Genomic DNA, 27,544 nt, shown 5'->3' on the forward strand with positions numbered 1-27,544 from the left:
TAGACAGGGAACCGAACCCATGATCTCCATCCCAGAGGGTTTCAGACAGGGAACCGAACCCTTTCTTCGTATCCCAGAGGGTTTCAGACAGGGAACCGAACCCTTTCTTCGTATCCCAGATGGTTTTAGACAGGGAACTGAACCCTTTCTTCGTATCCCAGATGGTTTTAAACAGGGAACCGAACCCATGATCTCCATCCCAGAGGGTTTTAGACAGGGAACCGAACCCATGATCTCCATCCCAGAGGGTTTTAGACAGGGAACCGAACCCCTTCTTCGTATCCCAGATGGTTTTAGACAGGGAACCGAACCCCTTCTTCGTATCCCAGAGGGTTTCAGACAGGGAACCGAACCCTTTCTTCGTATCCCAGATGGTTTTAGACAGGGAACCGAACCCATGATCTCCATCCCAGAGGGTTTTAGGCAGGGAACCGAACCCTTTCTTCGTATCCCAGATGGTTTTAGACAGGGAACTGAACCCATGATCTCTATTCCTGATGGATTCAGGCAGGGAACCAAACTCTCCACCTCCAGGCTCCAAACAGAGACTGTGGTGTGTGAAGGGGAGATCATCAATGGAAACTGCTACCAGTTCAATCCCACTCCACTGGCCTTCCAGGACGCACAGGTTAGACACAAATACCCATCATTGAATAGATAGGAAAGGCCATGCTCCCTAATGAAACTTTCACCCTGCTTAACAGATTCACACTACTTTTAGTATCACATGGTCTGCTTTTTTTCAATGGCTGAAAAACTACAAACTAAACCTTTTATGTGTGTGTCTGTGTGTCTCCAGTCCACCTGCAGAGCCCTCGCCCCAAATGCTGACCTTGCATCGGTAACCAATGGTGATCTGCATTCCCGCCTGGTTTCCATGGTGACCAAGGGCGGCACGACCAGCCCTGTGCTGACCTGGCTGGGAGGCGTGGTCAAGGCAAGTTGCTCGCTCCGCCCGTCCATCACCCACATTTTGGAAGAGAAGGGAGATCAAAGTTTTTTTTTTGTCCTGAAATTATGTCCCACAGTATTTTACATGACAAAGGACATAAGGAAACACAAATATGAAAAGAATTCATTACAAACTGAGATAAATACTATTTGAATAACAACTCAGCAAAATTATTGGCTGGCAAGTAAAACTGATCAATTTAATAACAACCCATTGAAAAAATTAGATACATTCAGCCATTTACTTCTGCATTAAAACAAAATGTTGAGCAATGAATGAATATCAGGTAATAATTCTCAAGCAAAATGGACATACAGCATTTTGGAAAGAAACAAGAGAAAAAAAAGATTTAAATCAAGGAACATAGCAGGAAAGGAAACTGTTATCACTGTTATGTTTATGTTAACAAAGTAGTCAATCCTTTTACCCTCAACACCCCGTATCCCCACAGCAGGGATTCCCAAAAGCATCTTGAGTCTAAGTTCATCTTTATTCTGTCGTAAGTGAAAGGAGTAAAGATGAATTTAGGCTGAAGATCTTTTGGGAAACTATCTCAGTACTTATTGGAGGCCAAGGAGACTGTGATCAGATAAGTTATCAGCAGGACAGACTGTGCTGTGCTTACCTCGGTACCCTTTGAACTGTGTCATTATTTAAAAAGGTTCTATATGTTTCTATAATGGCATCAAATGTGATTATTAATGTCAGGAGGTGAGCAATATGAGGGTAATTCAGTTCACAAGGTGCACAAAATGATCACTGTGGATACAACAAGGCTGAACCAGAGGCTCTCAATTTGGGGTTAAGGTTTTTTTTGGGAGGGTAGCGGTCACAGAATGATAAATCATATTTCTAACATTGAACTATATTATTATGTCTCTAGTCTTTCAAAAATACTTTCTTGTGAAATAATGACTGTTTTTCAATCTATGATAATATTACTATAAAGAGCCACGGAGCCGAGGACTCTATACCGCCGATTACAGGAGAATATGAGAGATTGCGTGGGCGTAGTTGTGCACATAATGTACCCGCATGCTTAAATAAGTGTATGTGTGTGTGTTGCATCCCTCAGAAACAGCAGGCAGCGTGGGTAGATGGGTCGGAGTGGGGGTACAGCGACTGGATGCCGGGTCACCCCAACATTCACACTGACAAACCGGTCTGTCTGGAGATGTTCAAGATAGGTAAGGCCTGGACTCACACACTCATGTCTGATTTATGGCTGAAGAGCTATAAAATGATGTCAGCATAGGCTCAAAATTAACAAGGGAAAGTCAAATCTAACCTTCCACTGTTATGATTCCCCCTTTAAAGCCAGGTTACAGAAAGGTGATGCAGATCGGCTGTCTCTTTAACAGCAGCATCTATTCATTACACTTCAGCAGGGGTGATAAATATTCCTATGATGTCTATATTGCTTCATATAGTCGTGGCCATTAGTTAGTTACATAAATGTACAGTTGGAGAGACACGTGTTGCGAAATGACACCTTTGGCTCCTACTGCATGATAATATTGTAAGGGTTATAGATCAGACAGGCTTAGATAGGAAGAACCAAACGAACTGGCACACTGATCAAATAACTGTCGCATATTGGACATTTTTGCCCCGTGGCATTAAAGGAAACCTTAATGTTTTGTTATTTTTTTGGAAATCTTTAAATCCTCCATTCCTTGTTTCATTGTAGTGACTTGCCAAGAGTGGGTACAAGCTACCTCTTGTGTCCCCTAAACAGTTACCACAGCTCCAGTATAGGCCTATCCTTGCTGGATACATTTACTGCTTTTCAGATTGTGGTTCATATCACTCTGACAATGCATACAACTCCCAGAATATCGTCTTGCATCTACAACAGCAGTTCCCAACCTGAAGGTTCGGCCCCTCAGAGCAGAGTCTGAAGATCTGAGGGGAAACCTCAGGCAATTTGAGGCGAAGGAATTGTGAACCTGGGGCAAATAAGTGTCATACAACATTTTTAGAGAACTATAAGGGCATAAGTGAGGAAAAGTAGATGTAAATGGCCTTGACAAAATTCGGACATTGCTTCGAGCGGTCCATGAGTTGACCATTGAAGGTAGACATGAGTGTCTCAGTGTCAGGAACAAAACAAGCCTACAAGCTGACATATAGACGCTCTCTTGTCTCTTGCAACGTTAAGTCTGGGAATACCTTAACAGTCTGTCAAAATGTCCATTTACTACTGAGAAATAGCTTACAAAAAAACAGATGAAATGTCTCCCACTTTTCAGTTTCACCACAACCTTGACTGTCTGTCCCCTTTAGATGAGAGCTGGTGGACGGCGGCGGACTGTGAGCTGCAAAGAGCGTCCATCTGCTCCTACCCACTGGCTGCATGAACACCACTACGAAACACAGAGACGGAGAAACAGAATGGCTTTCCTGATTCATTCGAGTCTCAATCATGGGCATAGAAATAATAACAGCATAGATACACCTTTTCAGATCTACAGCTGAGCTACACTCTTCTTTTAGACTGCTTGTATCTCCTTGAATAAAAATCTTGGCATGTTACACCTTCTGTTTCATACCTGTGCATCTGAATATCACCTGGAAAAAACAGCAATTATTACCACAACCTCAACCACATCAGTCCGTCTTCATTCATATTATTAGTACAGCTTGTTTACATTACAAGACCTCAGAAAAACCACAAATCCCTTCAAGCCATTTAAATTTAGACAAGACTTTAATGATCATTTTCCACTTGTGTATACAAAGCAGTTTGTACAGATCAGGGAGACAAGTTAAAACAATTTGTTACAATTTAGTACCTGGAAAGTGCAAAAGTACATTTCAAATACATTGAAATAAAAATCATGCTGTACATTATATACTGTATTCATAAATAATCACAGATATACACACATCCATTTGGTGACAGTCACAGAGAATGTAGCTAAGACACAAAATAGTACTTTTTCATTGATTCAGATTTCGCTTAGAAGTCCTATATTCTTGGTTCCCGTTGAAACTGTGATGTTTGTTATCTTCTGGAATGCTGCTTTGATTTAAGGTCGGGGGGATAATAAGCTTCAGTAATGAGAACAACCTAGTTCTACGGTGATACCACACTGGGATAAAAAAGGCACTCCATTTGTTGCAGTCGCGGAAGTCGGTTTAAAAACTCCTCTGACAGTGGTCTCTTGTCTGAACGACAAACACGGACGAACAAAACGAGAAAAGAAAAAAAAAAAATCACTCCATTGGAAAAACATTGAATGAAACCTTTCACAGAAAACGATTAAAGATGTATGTTTTTGAGACATACATGCCCGCCGAAACAAAGTGTAAAAACCTCTTAAAGAAGGACACGACTTGGTCTTCGCGCTGAACCATGTAGTACATTTATGTCACACATGTTAAATAAATCGACGAGAAACAAACGAGAACCGTTTTGAGCGAACCCTGTGTTCAATGCCAAACCCACGACTGAGCCGAGAAAACAATCAGGGGGCCGCCATGGTACATTGAATCGGAGACACCATATCGACATCTATGATGAAATCGAGAAATTTGGCATAAAAAAATAAACACATGCAAACATCCGCATGTCCACACACATACACACAGTCACACATACACACAGTCACACACACACACACACACACACACACACACACACACACACACACACACACACACAGGTACGGTGCAAAAATATGAATCACACAAAATCTTATCCACAGGAGCTTCATACTGTGGCATTTGCGTCATTCTGGTATTACAGAGTTGGAGAGTGAAGAAATCGCATTCAAACACACATTTCCCAAGCACTTCCCAAGGCATGCAAACGCGCTTGATGCTCCATTACTGTTACTGCATGAAGGAAAAACTCACTTCAAAATGAGCGGGAAGGAGGAGAGTGAGATATATATATAAAAAAAAAAGGATGAAAGGCTCGAGGCAATGATGGGAGCTGAAGGCAGCTGGGGGGTGGGGGAGTTGGAGGGGGAGGCGGGGGGCGTCTCCCATGGCGGGTTGGGTCACGTCTACTGTCCCTGTCCAAAAAGCTATAGGAAGACTGGAGATAGAAGGGTTGGAAGCGTCGACCGGCGCCGGAGGAAGGAGCTGTATTGCTGTTAACACTGACATCTCGTGAAGCCCTTGAGGATGATCTCCTCTCTCCTTCTTCCGCGGGCGGCCTGAACAGTCACAGGAGTTGCAACACGAGAGAGAGAGAAGAGAAAATATGCCCTACTGGATATCTGTGGTCAAGTTGCGCGATAAATAAACATGGATTCAAGTAACTTAAAAACATTCGATGAGGCGCAGGAGAGCCGAGTGTTATGCGACGTCGATGAGCGGCCGCCGTCCTACGGTCCGACCTTTGTCTGTACTGCTGTGATCGGCTTGTAGTGTGTGAGGGCGTAGTGTTTTGCTTGTAGTGAGAATTAAAAAAAACGATATGCTTTAAATGACACGCCCTTAGTCTCCAAAAGCAAGTCGGGTGTAAATTCACAGACCAAAAAAAAAAACTGCGTCGGTACGTTTTGCTACTTAATCTCAAAATGGATCAAAAATGCCATGCGGAAAACGACAGACGCCGAGTTGCCGGGCGCATGCATACATTTGTCGAAACAAAAACGACAACAAAGAAAACCCACGATAAAACATAACAAATGAAAAATCGCAAACATACGTATATAAAAGACACACAGGTGTAGTGGGAGATGGGGCCGTCCTACTGCATAAGGCTGCTGTGCTGTGTGGCAGCTTTGAGGCAACCATAAAAAACATAAACTTCGGCCTACAAAGCTCAGGCCCGACTGTCTGCATCCAAGGCAAACTAAGAGGGGACAGAAAGGCCACTTGAAAACAGAACTGGACACAGAGATAGAGCACGGCAACACACACACATACACACACACACGAGCAGGTCGGCAACACACAGAGGCTCGTGTCTCTGCATAGGGGCTCCGGGCTGAGAAACAATACACTGACCATGTAGTGTGATATAATGATGATGATGATATTGGGGGATGAAGAGGGCAGCAGTGTTGAGGAGTGGCGGGCAGCGGTGTGGCGGTGGCGATGGCGATGGGGCCGTGTGCGGAAGCTGCTTGAGGATCTGAACCGCGGCGCCTGCGCCGGACGGTCAAATCCTAACCTGCTGCGCACACAGGCGCACACCGAAACCACACACACACACATACACACACAAGCAAAAACAAACACGCGGACATGCAGTCTTTCTGATACTCCGTGCTCTCGCCCCCCCGAAAACCACCGTCCACCCCGCCATCCACCTTCAAAACTGTGGGAAGGCGCGGGAGGATGGGTCCTAAGAACAGTCGATCAAAATGAGGCGACCTGATTGGGGGAAGGACGGGGTGATTGGCGGGGGGGATTTGAGGAGCGCTCGTGCAGCCGGGTGAGAGGAATGTGGGGGGGGATGTGTGGAGGGGGTTCGGGGTTTTAGGGGTTGGGACAGTTCTGGTTGTGGTGGGTGTTGTACTCCGTCTCCCCCGAGGAGATCTGCGTCAGCCGCTTACTGGAGCCCCACAGCTTCCGCGTGATCTGGCCCGAGCGCATCTGAGAAGAGTGGAGGAAGAGGAGGAAGAGGAAGAGGAGGAGGAAGTGAGGTCGAGGGGGAGGGGGAAGGAGAGGAGAGAGAAAAGCGTGAAGTCAAAGGAAAATAAAAGAAGGAGGGGGGGAAAAAAAAGGAGGAGGGATATGATTCATGAGTGATTTGTTAGTTCATTGGAGCTTGATTGACTGGTGAGGCAATTCAAAATCAAATTTGAGTCAATTTGAACAGAAAAGGTGAGAAGCGGAGAGGTGCGATGATTCAGATCAATGATTCAAACTATTCAGAGGGGGACCGCCTGTCTCATCCTCCTACACACATGCTTGTATTTCACCTACCTACTATCTACAGTATCAAAATATTCAGTGTTAACTATCTTGGCGCGAGTGTATTCGTTTGCAGTATTAGATCGTAGCTACTATAGTTAATATGGCTTGAGATTGCGGAAGCGTTAATCAGTGGTAAGTTTGTTTCACAGCATATTTGTTATAGTTGGTAGGGCAGACTCAAACACGTAAAATAATGACACTTCAGGTAAACAGCATGGGATGGAGATCATCCCAAGTCAATGGTCAGATACGGTACAGATGCCAAAGATTCCCAGGAACAGAACGAGGTAAGCACAAGTTTGTTGTTTTCATATCACAGTCATGTCTCTAGGGGCCACAGTGTCGACTCAGGAGGGCGCTAAAGGAATGTCTCAGGTAGGTGTGTGTGTGTGTGTGTTTGTGTCGGTTCGGTACGGGAAGGATGAGGCTAGGGACAAATGATTGACAGCGGGCAACAACCATCCCTGAGAAAGAGAGGTGATTGTGGGTAAGAAGGTCTTCCGGGACATCTAGGCCAAGCGTGCAACACAGGCGTTTATGTGCGTGTACATCTATCTGTGAGCGTGTGTGTGTGTAGCTCCAGCATCTACAGATCTACAGCAGGGAGGTGGGGAGGAGCTAGGCTTAGAGCTGCTAGGGTTTCTGGGAGCCGGGGGTGGGGCTGAACACCAGCTGGTCGCGCTGGTGCAGCAGGCGGGCGGGCGAGCGGACGCGGAGCGGGGCCAGCAGGGGGGAGGCCATGAGCGGCGATCCCTCCAGGCTCTGAGCGATGTAGTTCCTCAGCGAGCTCTTTACCTCCGCCGGCTTGCCCACGCCCACGATGATCAGCTTGCCGTCCTGCAGGCCCACCAGCGCGTGGCTCTGCTCCTTGGTGACCGAGACGCAGCGCACCGGCACCCGCATGGCCATGGGCGCCGCGCACAGAGACAGGCTGGAGGGAGAAGGAAAGGAGGGGTTAATGTACAGTAGGCACACACACACACTGGGGGTAGACTGATATGTTTGCTGATATTAGCCTTTACTTAAAAACATCAGATATGAGTCAGTTGGTGTTGTCCACCTCCAATATAACGATATGATGCAGTTTGTTTGATTACATATTTATTATATTAATCAATAATACACTGGATGTCTATCTGAGAAGAGCTTAACCTGAATAGATTAAACATTCTGGTGGGATTCCACACAAGTATTCATGAATATACTGAGTATATTATAATCATTTTAATCACTATTATTATTATCCTAGGTTTCAGTGGAGAGTTTTAGTGTCCCATGATGGTCTGAATGCTGTTTCAGAGGCTTTTCCACCCTGACAAGAAGAAAATTCTGGCAGAAACACTGAATCCCTGTTATTTTCTGGCATCGCCTCAAAATATTGGCGATTAGCGACTTCATTCACTTCATTCATTGAAGTTCATTGTTCATTGTTCATTGTTGTCCTGCCTGTCAAGGCAGGACAACATTTTAATAATAACATTTTAAAAATGGTTGCCCATCTAATAATAAATCTGCTCTTTCTAATCTGCTCTTTCTAATTCTAAGTTGACTAAACAGGGATAGAGTTTACCTGTAGAGGTCTCGAATGGACAGGTAGCCCTGCTCGCTGCCGATGACCACATACTCCCCAGAGACGCACATATCTGTCACCTGCTCCTTCAGAGGCTCGCTGCACAGGTGCTTCCCGTTCACCGAGTAAAGGTGGAGGGCGTTTTTATCCTGGGGAGAGGAAAAACAACTGGTTCATGAACTGAAAGTTTAGAAAAAATCCACCCTCTGATGCCCTCAAAATGTTATATATCATCAGTCTGTGATGTTCAATACATTACAGACTTATTTTGTGATGAAGTGTTGTAATTTACTTTTTTGGTGTCCCCACTTTCCCTCAACCTGCCTCATCTACTTCTACTTCAGTTAGTGATTCCCTACATTTCCCAGAATGCTTTTGACAACCCACGGAAAAAGGGTGTGAACTATCAGTATCAGAAATTCCTGGTAGTCAAAGAAAAATATCTGTATTGTAGATGTACAATACTACTTATAGTACTTATAATGTTAGCATGAAAATGGTCAAATTCAAAGATATTGAAAACACAATATATCAGTAGCTTTAATCCAATAATGTCAGTCATCAGTGTTCAAAAACTCATTGGTCGAACCCTCATCTGTGTGTTTGTGTGCGCATGTGTGTGTGTACCTTGAGCGTTGCCTTGCCCTCCAGGCAGGTGTGGACCAGCAGGTGGCCCTCCCAGGACACGGCCAGGTGGAGGATGGACAGCGGCAGCGAGCTGTCGCACGGCGGCCGCAGGCAGCGCATGTACTGCCCCCGCCGCACCGTGTGGATGATCACCGTCCCGTCCTGGAGCACAGGGGGTGGGGGGCACATTAACGAACACACGCACAACACCTACTTGCCAACAAACACCTATTTGCTAACAAAAAGTCCAAATCCCTTTGTAACAGAGCCTCCACTAACCAACAGTCCTAGTCTCTAGTTTTATAGATTGGGAAACACAGGAGCAAACATCCGCAAACCCAATTTGAGACAAAGGAAATTACAAAAGTATTGCCTGGCTGGTTCCTGTCCTTCCTGTCCAAACTTACACTAAACTTATTTCATTACTGACCGAAATAAATCAATAATTCATTTACCTCTAAACTGAGTTCATTTCCCAGTCCAGTGATTTATGCCTCCAACTTATTTAATCAAATAATATCAAACTTGAATGCAAAGCACTCCTGCGTGCTTCTTTTGCTAAAAACTGAGTTGTACATTCAGCTCCATAAAAGAAACAGGAACATATTCTTATTGGTCTGGTTATGAAATCACAAATAAATATGAGCTCATGGTGCAGACTTGGCAGGTCGGCAGTAACTGAAATTTTTTTTCCAGCAGTATCACATGGACAGATGAGAGCTGCAATCCTTTGTGTGCATTGTACCAGCTATTTCAGGGTGCCAAAAACACCAGCTGCAGTTAAATCGCAAGATCATTGTGTCACTTCACATCCAGAATAATAACAGTCATTGAAAAGGGTCAAGACATCAAACATTATGACAAAAACCTAACAGAGCCCTCTGTGCCTCGCCACAGCCTCCAAAGACCCAGAATCACACATTCACAGCCTTCAGTCTAAACCCTATTTTCCAGCTCATTGACTCAGCAAGTGATTTGAATAGCTTATCAATATCACACCCACTATTCCATCTACAGTATGAAACCGATCCCGAGCACCACACTCTCCAGCTCTCCCACTCAAAGCTAAAACGTATACTTCAGAGACTAATTTGGATCAATGAAGAGGAATGAGATAAAATACAGTGAAAAGAAAAAGGACTGGTGGAAAACCCCGAGGCAGAGCAGGACGGTGTGTGTCGTGTGTCTCACCCGTGATCCGGACACGGCCATGTCCAGCTCTGTGCTGATGCTGACGCTGACCACCTCATCTTTGTGTCCGTACAAGACCTGAACTGGTTTGGGACAGAGGCCCACGGGAGCCCCACCCTGCACGACAGAGGAAACAGCAAACTGACCACAATGCAACAGGATGCCTGAACATTAGATCCGACCATCGAGTTAAGCAGTGATTGTAAAAGCGTATAGAGAGAGGTGGGAGGAGACAGAGAGGTACAGCAAAAAACACCACATAGTTTACTGACCATTGAATTAGTTGAGTGAAAAATACTTAGAGATATACAGGTATATCTCATATTCCAATATGAAACATCTATCATTTGAAAAAACAGTGACAACAAATTGATTACTGCATGAAAGTAAAACTTTCTGTTAACTGCCTTCAGCACTTTACTTTCAAAATATTAACAGAGTGACATTTTAAGGGATGTAATCATCTGAGGCTTTTTTAATTAGTGAGTAATCATCATCATGTAACTTTTTTTTTCCAAAAATGAATACATAGCATCCTTCCAATATTTATGTTTAAATGTCTAAATTTTTCAAACCAGAGGTCTGCAAGTTTCATCAAGTTAATAAATGAAGACTTTTTAAGACCTTTTAAATTCCAGTTAGAATGAAATATAAGACCAATTTTGCCAATGAAATTAACATGAAAAAAAAAAAAATAGTATTGACCCACATGATTGGGCTGATTCTCCCTAGGAAACTTCAAAACCACTAAAACTGTATCTAAGATTTAAAGAATGTATTTAATGATACTGAAATACTTTTGCAGCCTTGAATTTACATTATTATTATTATTAATAAACCTTTATTTAGACAGGTAATCTCATTGAGACACGGGGTCTCATTCACAAGAGAGACCTGGTAAATAACATACATATACAATAATCCAATTTAAGACACTCAAGACTTTTTCAGGACCTTGAATAAAGCATGAAAGCCTGTTCAAATCATGCAAGCTCAGTGGTTGTACACATGCTTTTGATTGCATATATCAAGCATGCTTTCTGAAGAAGCTGTGCCTCTTTCTTGGTATATGAAGCAGTGCTGCAGCTGTCCTGACCTGCTGCAGAACCTGCCACACCATGCAGGTTGTGTCTCTGGAGCCGGAGATCAGGTGGATGCCACAGTGGTCCGTCGACAGGCAGGTCACAATGTCTGGAGGAGAGATGAACGAAGTATTGATTTCAGAAGCTGTCCGCGTTTATTAATCTTTACTTATTCAGGGAAAGTTGACTCCTGAGCTCTAGATGCTGACTTTTCACTGTCTTTACACGTTTCTAACAGTAGGGGAAAATCTTCCAGGGGTGTGTGTAGGGTGTGTGTGAGGTGTGTGTACCCATGTGTCGGATGTGCTGCCCCACGGTCTTGCCCTTGACCAGGGAGGTGACCCGCAGGCTGTTGTCCCAGTGGCCGCCGCTGAAGAGCAACTTGCCATCGTGGGACACCACAAACAGCCCCGCCGTCACCTCCACGCCGGGGGAGAAGGGTCCCGACAGGAACCGCTGGGTCCTGGACACGAGGGGGGGAGATGTGGGGGAGGAGATGGAGAAGGTAAAGAGGGACGAAGAGAAGAAGAGAGCAAATGGGGAGGTGGAAGAGATTGGAAGAAAATGTTAATCTTTACCTTTCACTTAGTCAAGAAGTGTAGGAAGTGTAGTGTTTACTATGTGGACCATAGAGCTCATATAAATGTATTATGTTTGCATGTGTGCTGTGTGTGCAGTGCTCTCACTTGGGGTTGGCCACGGTGGGGTCCTTGATGAAGGTGAAGTAGTTGGAGATGTTCTTGTCGTAAGGCAGCCACCCGTGGGTCCCTAACAGGCAGTTCTGACTCACCGTCACCTGGAGACACAGACACCACAGACACCGTCACCTACTATCGCCTACAGCTCATTCATTCATCTCTAACTATTATTATCATCATTATTGTAAGCGTTAGCATTGTAGAATCAGCTTCATTCATTCACTCACCATGGTGTCGGGGCTGCCCTGGGTGATGAAGGAGTGGGACTGGTTCTTGGGCACCACGACCTTCACCAGCGGCACGTTGTCACTGATGCCCTGCAACACAGAGGGGGGAAGAAAAATTCTATCATAAGCATTTTATCATTAGAATTATGTAGTGAGTAAATTCAATCCAAAAATGATATAAGGTCCACACTTATCACCCGACAAGCACCAAATGACAGGAAAATTGGTCATTTTCAGTTATCAACAGTCACTCATTGGGACACGCTGTAAATAAAGCTTGATTGGCTTTGAGTGAGTGAATGAGCGGCAGAGAGAAGAAGGTTGAACCTCGACGAAGAAGGACTTGAGCTCGCTGAGGTGCTCGAAGATGCTGAGAGGACAGGAGTCCAGTCGAGCCTTCCTCCTCTCCACCTCCTCCTGAGACAGACGCATGGGGTGGGGCTCCTACACACACACACACACACACAAAATGACCAAATCTGATTAATCAACATAACTAAAGAAATAATTCACCATCTGAAGTCTTCATAGGAAACAACTGCTACATTTGAAATCAGCTTTATTCTATTGTTTGACAAGTGTTTTTTTAAGCGATATAGGTTCATGTGTCTGGTGTGTTTGTACCTTGAGTAACTGGCAGGGTGTCTGGCCAAAGTTGCTGATCATGCCCTCCACGGCCTTGCGCTCCTTTTCATCAGTGATGGCATCCAGGTCCACCGCCCCTACAACACACCAAACCAGTCTTCAAGATAATACACTTACAATGTACAAAAGCAGTGTTTTGGCTTACTGTGTTGCAAAACTTTTGTACTCTTTGATTCTTTTTTGAAATTCAGATATAATGTTCATTTTCAAATGTTTTGGGACACTGGCCTTTCCTCGGTATGCAGGCATAAAGAAAAAAGGGGACATTTTGGAATGAAATGAAAGTCTAAATACTGTTTTGTTTTGTTGTTCAGACCAACCCAGAACTCTTTCCCCTTTGGATACAATGCAATGTACAGTATCCCACAGAAAATAGTATATGCTTCAAAATCTAGGTAATTGTCTTTTTTTACACAGAACTGTTATTATAATGTCCTTAGAGAAATAACACCAATTCGATATGTATATACTGATATATAACTAACTTTTAATGTGTGTTTTTTTTTGTTAACAATAGTCACAAGTGTGTTGAATGCCTGGAGCAAGGTGGGGTAACTGTTTAAGGAAGGTATCTGTTTTGTTTTTGCTTTAACAAATACAATATATCTTGTATTTGAACAGTGAGAGACCACACCATAATGGACAAGGTCAGTCTGATTTTACTAATGACTAAATGATTGATGAGGCTTGATGCAAACACATTCAATCTCTGACATCACAATTTAAAATCTGTGTTTGTTCTCCCTTGTTTTAAAATCTATATTCATTTCCTCTGCTGTTCTGTGAAGCACTACTTCACAAAGCAGCGTGTAAAAGCATTTCATTTGTACAGAGACGACTTGCAGGGAGATGGACAGGAATAAAACCATCAGCAATTGGTGACTGATGTGTAGATGGATGAGTTGTAGAGTTAATGTTAATAGTTCAGACTACTGACTCCAAATGTTATGGTATGTTATTAATGTTAGAATAACAGCTTTGCAGGATGCTGTACCTTCGTAGGTGCAGTAGTAGAAGACATTGAGGGCCTCCACTGCTGCAGGGCCCCTCTGCTTGTAACCGAAGATCAGATCTATCCACTCGTGCAGGTGGGCCGACACATACTCCGACTCCTGTTACAAAGACACACACACACACACACACACACACACACACACACACACACACACAGGGGTCATAAATCTGTCATTCCAAAAAACACACACAATAAACAATACCCTACACAGACAGATAGTTACTTTGTGCGCGCACACACACACATACACACACAATACATCAAATGACTCCTATCATTGCAGCCCAGGAATGTGGTTGATCTCATTGAAACAGATATTCTATTCCACTGGGTGGCTTTGTGGAAGCAGAGCTGCATAGAGATCTTTGTAGTCGCACAATCACCAGACACTCACCATAGTCAGAGGCATCTTAGAAGATACAGGCTTTATCAACCATTAAAGTCTCAATGTTCATGAATTAGTATATATATATATATATATATATATATATATATATATATATATATATATATATATGTATATGTATATGGGTTCACCAATAAAGTAAATTACAACACCATAAAAATAACTCCTGGCATGCACTGAATATCACAAAATTATGGCATATACTGTAACAATTCACAGAAACAGTGACTTTGCCTTTAAAGGAATATCTGTTTTAAAAATGTCTTTATTGTTCTTCACAAGGCACGTTATGGGGAACCTTTTTTTTTACATTTATCTTTAAGCTACTCACCACAACACCTTGTTAGCATTTCCCACTGAAATAATAAGCTTAGCTGCAAGCTAGGAATACTAACAAGACATTTCTTGTTTGACTCCAGGGCAAATTCAGAGACTTAATCACAACAATGTGACAAGTGCTCTTTGAAGAACAATGACAGACTGAAAATGAAAATGTCACGATGTACCAATAGTAGAAGTAGATCTCACCAGGGCTTTGCGGTGCTTGTAGATGAAGTCCTCAGGGGACTTGGCCCATTTGGGCAGGACGACATCGTTGACCCTTTCCTTGGAGATCTGCAGACGACCCAGATCGAAGCCTGGGGGGACAGCGAGGGAGAGGGATAAGGAAACAGAGGAACCAAAAGGAAAGGTAGAGAGTCAGAGAGAAAGAGGGACATGGAGAACAGAAAAAGAGAATAGAAAATTAATTCATAGCTGATTTGTGACAAAAGACTATTTGGATTATGTCACTCACTCTCTTCTCTCCAAATATCATGTCAAATACTAGGAATAAGATAAAGAAGGCTAGGGCATTATGCTCTACAGTGCCAAGTTATCCCTGTTTGTCAATATATCTGACAGGAGTGAATATTATAGCCACTCAGGTCATAAATAAAACTTCATATCTAATCAAGAGACTACAAAGTCCAAGCTCCGGTCAACGCAACCTCAGGCCGTACCGTTTTGGTTCTCCAGGAACTCTGGGAAGTAGAAGAACTCGGGGATGAGCTCCTTGACGTCGTTGGGGTTGTCCATGAGGGCCTGCCATGTGGCTGGGATGGAGTGGAACTGGCGGTCGGCGCAGTCGAACCTGAGACAAGGGTGGATGGCACTGGTCAGCAGAGAGCTTTCATCTAGCATACTGAAGTGCTGAAGCATAGATGTAACTACTGAACGCTAAGGATAAAGGAATGGAGGGAAGGGAGGCAGGGAGGAAAGAAGGAAGGGAAGAAGGAAGGAGCTAGGGAGGAAAATGGGCAGATCTCTGGATCATTGCACAACAAGAAAGACTGGGAGAAAGAAAGCTGAATAGTGAGGCAGACAGACTCCTTACCGTCCACTCTGCAGCTGGATGTGCAGCGAGGTGAAGGGCTCCACTCTGATCAGGTAGTGCATTACCCCGGCTGCGTTGGAGTAGTGGGTGCCGTAGTGGAACCTGTCGATGGTGCCGGTTGGGTCCTCGAAACTTTCATACCTGATGGACACACTCACAAAGTCAACTTGGGGCAGCCCTAGACTGGCTGAATGAGGCAAATTCCTATAGATTTATTGTGTAGGAATTTGTGATGATAATTTGGAGAATATGAGAGTTACAGAAGCCTGGATGGATGAAACATACTTCTCTCTAACAGCCTTGGCATTGCGTTCATTAAGTACAGCCACTGGCTTGGACAAATCCCTGAATACCCGAGGATCAGACAGGTCCAGCTCCTCGGAGGTGTAGTCCGCTAGAATCCAGGGGAACTGGTAACACAAACACACACACACACAGCAAGTTAACTCAATTACCTGGGCAAAAAGTCAGTAATATTCCATGGTTATACACTAATGTGTTTCTACATGAGGAACGCACCACTGGATACTGGGCCAGGTCGTTGTAGGTTCTGCCTGCGATGGTGTTGAGCTGGATCAAGTAGTCAAAGTTGGAAATCTCCCGGTTCACCCATTTCTGTGATAAAGGAGAGGTGGCAAAAGGAAACTCATTCAAACCCCAAAATGTAACCAGATACAATCAGGCATGACTCGTAACCAGCAGCAGTATACATCAGACGTCACATCTATCTATCTGTCTCTTGGTAACAAAAGGGACATTGAATTTTAGTTTGTCATTTGACTACAGCAACTTGTCACAACTTGGGGAAATGTTCAGCTCCACTTCTCCTTCAGCTTCCCTAAAATATCTTGCTATCATTGTTTGCATTCCTCATTTAAACAAATAGGTGCTGTTGGCTGAACACTAACAAGAGAGCATGTGGCTACCAGTGATTCACTGGTTTAAATTTGGGACACTAACAAAACATGTTTTGGTTCACTAAAATGCCAACACAGATTGAAGAAGTTTCCCCCAACTGAAATTCAAAATGTCAAATCAAATATCCACTTTTTTCAAATGCACTCTGATTATTTGACATGCCTATATACAACCATTTTTACCACAGTGCTGTGGCTTTCAACAGTCAAATTCAGGTCAGTCAGGGTGAAACACTTTACTTCTCAATACCTGGACATCTATAAAAGTTCAAAGTGGAAAATCCAAATCCTATCTGTTCTTTGTTGAGCGGCAACTAACTACTGTTTCCTATCCTTGTTCAGAGTCCTGACCTGTGTGAGTCCGGAGGCCTTGAGGAGCTCCTGAGGCGAGCGGGTTCCATACAGGCTGAGCGAGCGCAGCAGCAACATGCGGCTGTACACCTTGTTCCTCACCTGTCAATAACAAAACACAGTGTCATCATCAGCAGAAGGGGTTCAATTTAACCTAACCCTTACTATACAATCACATTGCATTGGTGTTCAAGAGCTTCTATTGGGTATCTACTACTATTAAGTCTCAGGACACTAAGTACGGGTCAGGAGACAGGTGGAAAACTACTATGTTTTCATACGCCTACAGTTTGTTCCAGGGCTACACTAGTGAATATGCGTCCTGGGCTGTAGAGTCCCGGCTCACCTCCTTCTTGAAGTTGAGGAAGTAGTTGGTCTGGTCGATGAGGAAGATCTCCAGAGCCGAGCGACGCAGGTTATATCGCCGCAGGTGGATCTCTCGGATCTGAGACAGGGGCCATTTGAAGTCGTGGCCCACTCCTTAAAGACACAGGTAGACACACAGAGAGGTTAATATGGGGAAAAAGCACTATGATGTGACCTCACTTGCTCCTGTGGTGTATTTACAGGAGAACGTTTTCTCTAGGAATTTACGTTACGTCTTCTCTTATTCTATGTCTTTAAACCTTTTTCTAACATCACATCTCTCATATCTCTCTCTCCCTCCCCGCCTCCTCACCCTCCTCTTTCTCCTGGCTGCTGTCGTAGAAGTAGATGTGCTGGGTGGTGAGCTCCAGGCGGCCGGGCACCACGTCCACCACCGTCACCAGTTCACAGTCCTCCCACAGCACCAGCTTCTCCTTCTGGCCTGCCTCCTCCGCCTCGGCCCTGGACACACAGACAGAGAGGGAATGGCATGCTGTTACAAAACGGCTCAATAATCCTTGATTTTGTGGTATTACATAGTATTATGCGGTTGATGTTATCTAACTGTGTAATATGCTGTAGTGACTGGTTGTGGTATTATGTGGTACAGTGTTATGTGTTTTCTGTATGTGGTGACTGACTGGTTGTTGGTAGCAGCAGGGTCATCCTCTGGCAGCTCCAGGATGTCATCCTCCAGGTCGCTGACTTTCACCTGCTTCACGGCCTCCAGCAGCAGAGACTCCGGGTTCACACGCTGCTGATGGACACCTGAGCGAGGCAGGAGGGACCGGGGAGGATTAACAAACAAAGGAGGTACCCAGTGTCCGAAATTTACTTTCTGGCTCACCTGCCAAGGGCTGGCAAACAAAAATACATTTACCTGCCAAGAATCATTTTGAATGATTAATATCCATTTTTCACAGTCGTCTTACCCAGGTTGTCTCGCAGAGCGCTGGCCTCTCGGTGCGGGTCGTAGCTGTAGTTACGGACCAGCTTCAGCCTCATGCGGGAGTAGTTCTCAGCGCTGGACACCCTCCAGTGCATCTCGTCCTGCTGCCTGTTAGAAACGATTACAATACGCACATGTAATATTGCTGCAACATATCATTAGTGCTTGATATATTTGATAAGATGAATAGTTTCTTACAACGAATGTCTGCATGCCTGTTTTCATATGGTACATATCTTTCATAATTTTTTCTTTGTCTCAGCCTGCATACATGCTGTAATTCATATATTTTTGATTCAGATATTTCTATTTAATACCTTCTAGTGTTGTAATTGATGGTTGTGTTATGTTTAAATGCCCTACATTTGCTCTATTCTTATTTATATCCAGTTTCCTTAGCTGTATCCTATTTGCTGCTGCAATGACCCAATTTCCCAAAGCGGATCATTTAAGTTTCATCTTTTATTAGTAAAACGACAACCAAAGTGGAGATGAAGTCCCAACCCCTGTTGAGTTGGAAATCTAAGATTATTTGTTGTATTAGATGGTATACAGTAGAGAGTGCAGGATATACAGGGCAGAGAAGGGGAGGATTGCAGAATCCTATCCTGAGCAGATTTGCAACCATTAAGTGTGTAAGCTACAGTATGGTGATGTCAGTACCTGTCGGCCCAGGGTCCTCTCTCACACACCAGGCCCCGGCGCGCTGCCTTCCACTGCCTGATGGTGGCGCTGTTCTGGCTGTGCTGCTGCTTCAGCATGCTGTTGTAGCGCAGGTTCTCCTGACGCCCTCGTCGGGAGAAGGGCTCCACAAACTGCTCCTGAGGGAGGGAGATGGGGGATTCAGTCTGAGTGTGGGTGTTACATGTCTGTTTTATGTGTGTGTGTCCTGACAGGAGGAAGAATCTGAGAGTTTTCTAGGTATAACTAATGTCATCATAAAGTGTGTTTGGAAAAAAAAAAGCAGACCAGAGTCTACTCTCAGTCTCTTGGTGTCATTGGAAACATAGCGAAATATGGCCTTTTGTTGCAGATATCTTCCGTAGTTCAGTTCAGTAGCTTTTGACAAAAACAACTTTGTTTAAAGTGTATACTAGGGTTAAACTGATATATGGGTTTGCTGATGTATTGGACTGATATTGCGCACTTTTCTTCAAAAAAAAAAAGAAAAGTCAGATATGGTCCAGTCAGTGTTGTCCACCTCTGATATGACAGTTTGATTACATATTTATCGTGGAATTGATCAATACTCTCTGGGAAAACCTTAGCCTGAATTGATTCTAATGCAACATTTTGATCAGATTCCACACAATATGTATGAATATGTTTTATTATTATTATGGGTTTCAATTGAGAGTTTTAGTGTCCCGCGGTCTAAATGCGGTTTCGTGGGCTTTTCCAAGAATAAAATGTTGAGCGAAATACTGAATCCCTGTCATTTTTGGGGGATTTTTTGGCATGGAAATTGCCAAATTTAAATAAATTGAATATCAGCAGAAAATATCTGACAGCAGCACCTTCAATCCAAAAGTATCTGTATCAGCCTTGAAAAACCCATATCAGTCAAAACCTAGTCTGTACCAGGCATTCACTATGGTAATGGTGCTATGCATGGGGCAGAAGTGGAGGCTATGCTGATGTGGCTATGTTCATTTGATTATGATCCATTTACAGTATTGTATCTGGCTATGTTTTTGTGATCTTTGCCTGAGGCAACATGGGAAGAGTACAGCGCATAGTGAGGGTTAACGCCCACTTTTGCAGACCTGTTTTTTTGCTACTGATCAACTTAGCTTTTAAAACACAGACTGTGGTGCACCTAGGCTTGCATCTAACTGACCTGGAAGCGGATCTTGCTCTCGCCCCTCTCCCTTTCTCTCTTATGCAGGCTGACCATGAAGGCCTCGTAGCACTCCTTCCAGTAGAGGGCCATGCTCTCGTGGCCCTGGCTGAACGTCTCGATCTCATACTGCTTCATGTAGGGGATGATCTGAGGACAGAGGACCGATGGCAAAAAGTAAGACAGTTTTCACACAGGTTAGTGAATAGTTTCTGTATGAAATCTGAATATATGGAAAAAATATTTACAGTGAGGAAAGAGAAAAATGGGTGGAGTGACATGAGATGGTACTATGAACCAAGAATCTAAATCAAGCTGTCATAGGCGTGTGTGCCCCAAAACAAATATAATCAAAATGGCTATTAAAGTGAAGACACATAGGAAATAGGAAACAGACTGTTTGATCTTTCAATGAAAAGATTCGGCGAAGCGCTAAAAGCTCACATATTTGTCGAGGTAGACGCGCCACTCGGGCGAGTTGCAGTACAGCTGGAAGTCCTCGAAGAAGGAGGGGCTGCCGTTGGTGTCGGGGAGCTGGGGCAGGTGCAGCTCCATGTAGAGCAGGCGGTGCACTTTGGAGAGCAGCGTCCGCAGCAGGGGGACCAGGAAGGAGTAGGTCTCCTCGGTCTGCTCCTGGACCGAGCGCCGCAGGATGCCCTCCACCTTCCCCAGCAGATAGCAGGCCTCGTCCTGGCTGGACACCGTCTTGGTCTGCAGGATGCCGTTCAGCTTGGCCGTGGCCAGGGCACACACCTGGGATAAGGACAAGGGCGTTGGAAGGTCATTTATACGGATTTCACTAGATGCATACACTCACACACACTTGCGTTCTCCCTCTTTCTGCTGCGTATCACATTATTACTCAGCACAACAAACAAAGAGGTAAATTTAAGGTGTATATGCACAGTACTGCTATTTTTGTAGAAAAAGTGCTGCCTCAACCACATGTTGCACTGATAAAAAAGTAGGTCACATGACACAAACTTCATTTCCACATTGACTCTCAAACATTTAGCAGAAAGTCCATAACACAGCCAATGAACTCCGTACTGACTCTGTATGATCAGAGGCCGGCTCACCTGAGGATCCTCCTGGGCCATGAAGCCCAGCAGCAGACGCAGTCCAACCTGGGAGAGCTGCAGCCACTGTGTGCCGGAGGAGTACCACACCATGAGGCTGTCCATCAGCGTCACCGTCTCCTCCAGCACCTTCTCCGTCCACAGCGCCGGGTTGACCAGGCCCTCTGCCTGCAGGAAGTCCTGCACCACGTGCAGCAGCCGCACCGCGTTCTCCGTGTGCTGCGGCAACGTGGCAGCCGACGCCTCGCGGTTGTCGCCCACCGCCCACTCCAGCATACGCTCCATCAGACTGGAGAGAGGAGAGGGAGAAGGAAGCAGGAGGACAGGAAGACAAGAGAGGAAGAGATGGAAAGTTGGGCAAGAGAGGGAAAAGAGTGAAGGAAGGGTGGGATTGATGGAAAGGGGAGAGAGAGAGGAGTGAAGGAAGGGTAAATTATCACACACCAAAGTACTGTATGTGTTTGTCTTATGATTATGCAGATTTAGCTATGGATGTCACCATACATCACTGTATGATAGCGTAAGGTGTAAGTAAGTAATAGGTGAAGAACCCAGAGGTTCATTCTCCGTCATGTGTCGTCATCTAAACCCATTTTCATACTAAATTAATTTCCACTGACTTCAGGAAATGAGCTATGATGTGAATAATTATTTTACTTTGATTTATTAATTAGATGCTGCTCAATAAAAGAACAGACAGGATTTGTAGAGAGTCATTTTTACCACACTGTAATGTCTTTTGACAGTGCCCTTGTATAGAAGAGTGAAGTGTCTGACTGACTGACCTGAATTTGCAACCACTCCATGGAAATAACCAATTAAAATTCAGAGCAGCAAGGCCTGCCTTTGAACAGCCTCAAAAGTCAACGCACCACTCGCGCGATTAATCAACGTCGAGTGTGATAAGTGGAGCTGTCTCTTCAGGCGTTCAGAATGTACCCGGCCCCCGCTGCGCCCTGGAGCCGGCGGCGGTCTAAACAGAAGCCTGACCTGAGCTTGATGTGGTCGACGGGAAGCAGCAGCTCGTTGGCGGTGGCCAGTTTGGTGAGAGCCGAGAAGACCTGGCCGCGCTCCAGCCACGCCGCGTCGTCCGAGCCCTCCACGCCACGCCACATCACGCACAGCACGATCTCCAGCAGCATGCTGCACAGCTCCTCCTCTGCCCGCTAGGGGGCGACACCACGCCGAGGGAGACAGAGAGAGACAGAGAGAGAGAGAGAGAGAGAGAGAGAGAGAGAGAGGGTTATTAGATTAGAGTAAGTGAATCTTTAATGATAGGGAAAATTGGATAATTGTAGCAGCAAATAATAGGATACAGCATAGAAAAAATGGGATTTAATGATTACTGGGCAAATGGGGGCTATAAACATAAAGCAGCCAACGATTTAGACACTAGAGCATACAGTCTATGTAGGTCAATAAGAAAATATATGAGTTTACGGCATATGTGCAGATTGTGTAAAATGACAGCAGACGAATATATTGAAAAAGAGAGAAAGAATATAGATATACAAGCAGGAATATACAGCTTCAGATCAGCAGAGCGGTGTGGAAAAGAATGACACCACAGCGGACAGAGAAGGCCATCTCTCCTAACATCCATCTCTGTTGACAGGAGAAAATAGCTTCTGTTGTGGGTTTACCAAGCATAGACCAGGACGTAATGATGCATTCACATTGGGGCGGTAGATGGTAGATGGCAGAGCAGCTATCACTACAGCACAACAGCTATCATTTTCATTCAGAGACAACAGCAGAATCTGACTTTGCTAACGCACACTGCAACCGTAGAAGAAGTTCAAACATTTAAAACTTCTCCAATACAGCTAACCACATGTTGAGCCTGTCGAGCTTCATCTCTTCTATTAACTAAGACGACAAAACTATAGGTTCGTATAACATACAGTTTGTGGAAATATTTTCATTTCTCCTGTGACCTTGATGATTTCAACTACCCTATCTTTGAATGTGGATGATTTGATACATACTAACTAAACTCGTACAGCTGGGAAGATCAACAAAATGTGCCGCAGTCCTCAACTAACACTCACAAGCTTAAAATGCTAAAATGTGAACGCTCTAAGTGACAGAGACAGGCTCCCGCAGTGGGAGGAGAAGTCTCTCTTCCCCCTCTGCCTTCTAATGACACCATGAAGTGACGAAAACAGCTTTCACAGATGAAAGTGAGTGCTGGCCTCCCTGAGGTGGCAGTGACATTTCACCCACTGATATGGCTGTTAGCATTCACACAGCCTCAGAATGACAACCACCATATGAAATAAACAACACTGGGGATTCTTATCACCTCCTTCCAGGAGCTTTCAGTTACCAGACAACACTTTACTCTCCAGGAATCTTATGTGAACTTGTTTGAGGCCTTATTATAAGTGATTTCAATAAGGAGTTTTTTAGGGAGATTGAAACCCCTCACTCCACTTCCAACCAAGTAAAAAGGGTAAAAAACAAACCCTCCTAGAGATCTCTACAACACTCCCCTCTCTCTTACTAAAATACTGAATATATAATTCATACAGACCAATTCAGCCAACCAATCTGTAGCCTTCATACCCATGGCTCCCTCCCGCTCTCATCCCTCCCCCTGGACCAACTCAGCAAGGTGAATAGGGACAGAAGAGGACCGGCAGTCCTAAGCTTCCCCCGTCTCACCTCAGTGTTGTTGAAGGACTCCCCCAGTGAGATGTTGTCACTGAACAGGAAGCTGTCTTCAGTCAGGGAGGAAGTGGCGTCGCGCTCCACGGAGCCTCCCGGGAAGGGCTTGGTTGTCTCCAGCGGCGACGGCGTGCTGGGCATGCTGCCGGGCGTCTGGCTGCCGCTCTCCCCGCCCTCGTAGGCCTGCAGGTGGGAGAGGTCCAGCATCAGACCCCCCGACTTGCCCGCCGCCCAGGGCTTGAGGTGGAGGTGCGGCTCGGCGGAGGCGGACGAGGACGGCGTGTCCAGCAGCGAGATGACATCGCCGTTCTCCAGGCTGTCCACGGAGCGGGCGTCGCCCACGCTGAGCCGGTCGTCCTCCAGACGGTCCAGACGGCCCGCGCTGCCCGCCCGGCCCCTCCTCTCCAGAGGCAGCTCCAGACGGTTGCCGCCGCTGCCACTGCTGCCACCGGGCCGGCCGAAGCTCAGGTCCAGACTGCAGGTGCTGACGGTGTCGGCTCCCCGCAGCGCCGAGGCCCCGTCGCCCCGCAGGTAGAGCCGCATCAGGGTGTCCTGCCAACACTGCTGCCTGGAGATCTGGACGGCAGCGTCCTGCTGGGACTGGAGCAGCTGGTACACCTGGAGACAGAGGAGGAGAGAACAGATAAGATTAAACTTTAATGATCCCCATGGGGAAATTGGGTTGTTGTAGCAGCAAACAGTAATAGGATACAGCAAAGAAAAAATAGACAGCTTGTCTTCAAAGTAGGTGATAGCCACTACTGCTAAACTAAATGTTTTTCACTGCTGGTGTTGATTGTGAGCAATAAACTTTAACTATCACTAGATCCCAAGTTCAAATGCATTACTTTTACCAACCAACACAGACTTAGACCTTTAGAAAAGTAACTGGAATATTAGATGAAATTAAATTTTAGTGATCATTGTGGGGAAACTTTTGTGAAAATTGCAGGAACAAACAATAGGATATGGCCAAAATTTGCATAAATAAGAACAGAACAAATGGGGGATATTAAACACAACACAAGTGACAATTACAGCAATAAACTGTATTTAGTAGATACAAATGAATGAAAAACATGTGCGATATGAAGATATATGGAGGGATGAGGTTGTGGGAGCGTGTGTCTGTGTGTGTGTGTGTGTGTGGGGTGCTTAAGGAAGGAGGATATCGACTGATTACTGGAACCTTCAGTCATTTCCTGTGTCTATTGCTATTCAATACAGAAAATGAACTGTGTGTGTGTGCAAGTGTGTAGGTTTAAGTGTGTGTGTGTGTGTGTTCCCTCACCCTCTTGCAGACGATGAGGCGCACGCTGGGTCCCGCCCGGTGAGTGAGCTGGACCAGAGCCATCAGGTCCTTGTAGTTCACCACTTGATCTGCAGATTTTAGACAAACACACACACACACACCATTACATTTATGCAACTGTATACGGTATTGATTGGACCTTCCTTGTAGTAATGCTATTGCCTGATAATTTCCCAGCGTCAGACAGGGGAACAATCCTGTCCACTGCGCCCAACATCAAGCTTGAGCTCCATCAATCCATACAAAAGACGACATATTGGTCAGACACTAAATCAGCCTCCCTGGATAGCCATTTACCCTTGAAGTGTGTGTGTGTGTGTGTGTGTGTGTACGTGTGTACATGTGCGGCAGGAGTTGAATTAAGCTTAATGCACAATGCCTGCTCTCCTCTCTTTGAAGAAAATTAATCGCGTCTTATCGGCTTGGAGCTCCATGAGGCCTCATGGAATTGATTCAATTAATTCAAGGAGTGACCACTTAATGGTATTAGCCTTAGTGAGCAGTAGAGAGTGAATGGGTAGGATGAAAATCAAGGCACCGCCCTACATTGCCTCAAGCACAAAATGAGCTTGAGGCAATGCTTTTTCTACAAGAAAAGTGGAGTAGTGTGAACCCTCCCTGCGGGTTTGAAACAGAGATCCTGACCTGTGTGGAGGACCTGGTTGAGCAGGCAGCGGATCAGGGTGGGGGTGATGTGGAGTTCGGAGAAGAGCAGCGACAGGCCGCCGTAACCCGCCTCCCTCAGCCGCAGGCGCTGCTTACTCTTCTCATAGACGCGGTCGCAGCGCAACATGCGCTCAAACAGCTGCAGGGAGGGGGAGAGAACCAAGTCATTTCAATTGTTGAAAGTATAGTCAAATATGAATTAAAATATAAAACATGAGTGTGTGTGTGTCAGCTTAAAGATCAATCTCACTGCACTGTCCAAATACTTTCGCCATTGGTTGTAAATAAGGTTGCGATTGGGCCAATGTTGGACTGAAAACAGATATTGTTATCAGAGATTGGACTCTGATAATAACTATAATAATAATACTGTGATACTTTGTTGATCAATACTAAAATCCAACATCAAAAGCAACAGTTGTCTTGTCACTTCGCTGATGAAGTGACAAAATGAAGTCAGACTGCTTCCATGACCTAAAAATGTTGCTTCTTCCTGGTTTGTTAATGTTGTTTTTGTTAATGGGCGAACAGTCTGGTTTCCACTACATTTGGGCTAAAAACCACCATCTAATGCAATGAAGGTGTGAAACAAATTGTAAAATCCATTCTGTTATATTCCTGTAAAGCAGTGATGGGTCGATTCACATATCCATTGTTCATTTGAATAATACTTTAAAGTGAACTAGTTGAACTGGCTTGCCAATGAAAGTAAATCAACATTTTTAATCAGTCAGTGTCTGTACTGTTCCAAGTGAGCCGCCACACTGCCCGAAGTGCTGCTGGCTATGAAACTGTCATTTTTATGAATGTGAATCAAATGAACCGGTCCTGACTCAACTCACTGCTGTCGGACAGCCTGAAAGCATCAAGTTAGTTAAAGGAATTGGTCTTGCCACCGCCACTGTGAACTGAGCCATTTGTAAAATTCCCTGATAGTCCCTAACTTCCCGAGAGTTCATTGCTGGAATCCAACTCTTATTCAGTAAAAATAAGTGATTGGAGCTCAGACTCGACTGTGACGGTGAAAGGCTTTTTGTTAGTCGGTGTGTCCCAGCGGTAGGTGCCTGTCACCCACCTTGAAGACGAGCTCTCGGAGTCGGTCTGAGTGTTTGTTATTGAGCAGCAGGGCGTAGCAGGAGTCGGCCGCCCCGGGCTCATAGAGGAGCAGGAAGAGCTGGTCCCTGGCCGGACTGCTCTGGAGGAGGCTGAGCAACAGCTCCAGCAGCCCGCACAGCTGCAACACACACACAGCTAGAGTTAGTGAAGTCACCAACAATATGTTCTATACTGAAGTTTTACTGAGATTTATGTGGTGTTAAAGACTATTTCTCCTAGTATACATGTTTTAAATAATTCATTAGTGATGTGGCATTCGAAGCCTCATCCGGCTTGATGAAAGGATGAATAGTGGCAGAGAGCTGGCAGCGGAGGAGGATCATGGATTATATTGACCATATGTTCATAGAGGATGATGTCAGCTTCCTCATATAGTACCGCGGTGTAAGAGGATATGCAAAGTGACAGAGAAATGAAAAACAAGATGTGACTAAAGAGGGAGAGAGGAAAGACAAAACGCGGGGGGGAAGAGGAGGAAACGGAATTCACAAAATAGCTGATCAAATAGCTTCCTGTTTAAATATCACCGTAGTAAATTCTCAAAGGAAAAGAGAAATTGTTGTAATAAAAAGTCATTTTATTTCCATAATTATATCCTCAAATGGCCAAA

General features: G+C 44.9%; 1 protein-coding gene across 2 annotated transcripts in view; it reads right to left on the reverse strand.

The window, feature by feature from the left end:
- Window positions 1–3,661: 3,661 nt before the first annotated feature.
- The window catches only part of nbeal1 (neurobeachin-like 1), a 57,029-nt gene continuing 33,146 nt past the window's right edge, over window positions 3,662–27,544 (reverse strand). The window contains exons 25-55 of one of the 2 annotated variants that reach the window (XM_078291138.1): window positions 26,894–27,052; window positions 25,798–25,957; window positions 25,132–25,220; window positions 23,838–24,458; window positions 22,161–22,336; window positions 21,171–21,459; window positions 20,536–20,844; window positions 20,092–20,241; window positions 18,915–19,072; window positions 18,235–18,359; window positions 17,944–18,070; window positions 17,616–17,764; window positions 17,283–17,416; window positions 16,937–17,038; window positions 16,188–16,283; window positions 15,954–16,078; window positions 15,669–15,809; window positions 15,295–15,425; window positions 14,822–14,931; window positions 13,867–13,984; window positions 12,852–12,949; window positions 12,555–12,671; window positions 12,228–12,317; window positions 11,989–12,098; window positions 11,593–11,765; window positions 11,317–11,411; window positions 10,221–10,337; window positions 9,030–9,191; window positions 8,403–8,551; window positions 7,628–7,763; window positions 3,662–6,508 (exon numbers count right to left, since the gene is read on the reverse strand). In XM_078291138.1, coding sequence (XP_078147264.1) covers window positions 6,392–6,508; window positions 7,628–7,763; window positions 8,403–8,551; window positions 9,030–9,191; window positions 10,221–10,337; window positions 11,317–11,411; window positions 11,593–11,765; window positions 11,989–12,098; window positions 12,228–12,317; window positions 12,555–12,671; window positions 12,852–12,949; window positions 13,867–13,984; window positions 14,822–14,931; window positions 15,295–15,425; window positions 15,669–15,809; window positions 15,954–16,078; window positions 16,188–16,283; window positions 16,937–17,038; window positions 17,283–17,416; window positions 17,616–17,764; window positions 17,944–18,070; window positions 18,235–18,359; window positions 18,915–19,072; window positions 20,092–20,241; window positions 20,536–20,844; window positions 21,171–21,459; window positions 22,161–22,336; window positions 23,838–24,458; window positions 25,132–25,220; window positions 25,798–25,957; window positions 26,894–27,052 — 4,833 coding nt within the window. In that variant the 3' untranslated portion in view covers window positions 3,662–6,391. Of the gene's footprint in view, window positions 6,509–7,465; window positions 7,764–8,402; window positions 8,552–9,029; window positions 9,192–10,220; window positions 10,338–11,316; window positions 11,412–11,592; window positions 11,766–11,988; window positions 12,099–12,227; window positions 12,318–12,554; window positions 12,672–12,851; window positions 12,950–13,866; window positions 13,985–14,821; window positions 14,932–15,294; window positions 15,426–15,668; window positions 15,810–15,953; window positions 16,079–16,187; window positions 16,284–16,936; window positions 17,039–17,282; window positions 17,417–17,615; window positions 17,765–17,943; window positions 18,071–18,234; window positions 18,360–18,914; window positions 19,073–20,091; window positions 20,242–20,535; window positions 20,845–21,170; window positions 21,460–22,160; window positions 22,337–23,837; window positions 24,459–25,131; window positions 25,221–25,797; window positions 25,958–26,893; window positions 27,053–27,544 lie in introns of those variants that run through there. The other variant, XM_078291137.1, reaches the window with a different exon arrangement.

This window comes from Centroberyx gerrardi, chromosome 21 (genome assembly GCF_048128805.1).
Source record: "Centroberyx gerrardi isolate f3 chromosome 21, fCenGer3.hap1.cur.20231027, whole genome shotgun sequence".
Taxonomy (NCBI): domain Eukaryota; kingdom Metazoa; phylum Chordata; class Actinopteri; order Beryciformes; family Berycidae; genus Centroberyx; species Centroberyx gerrardi.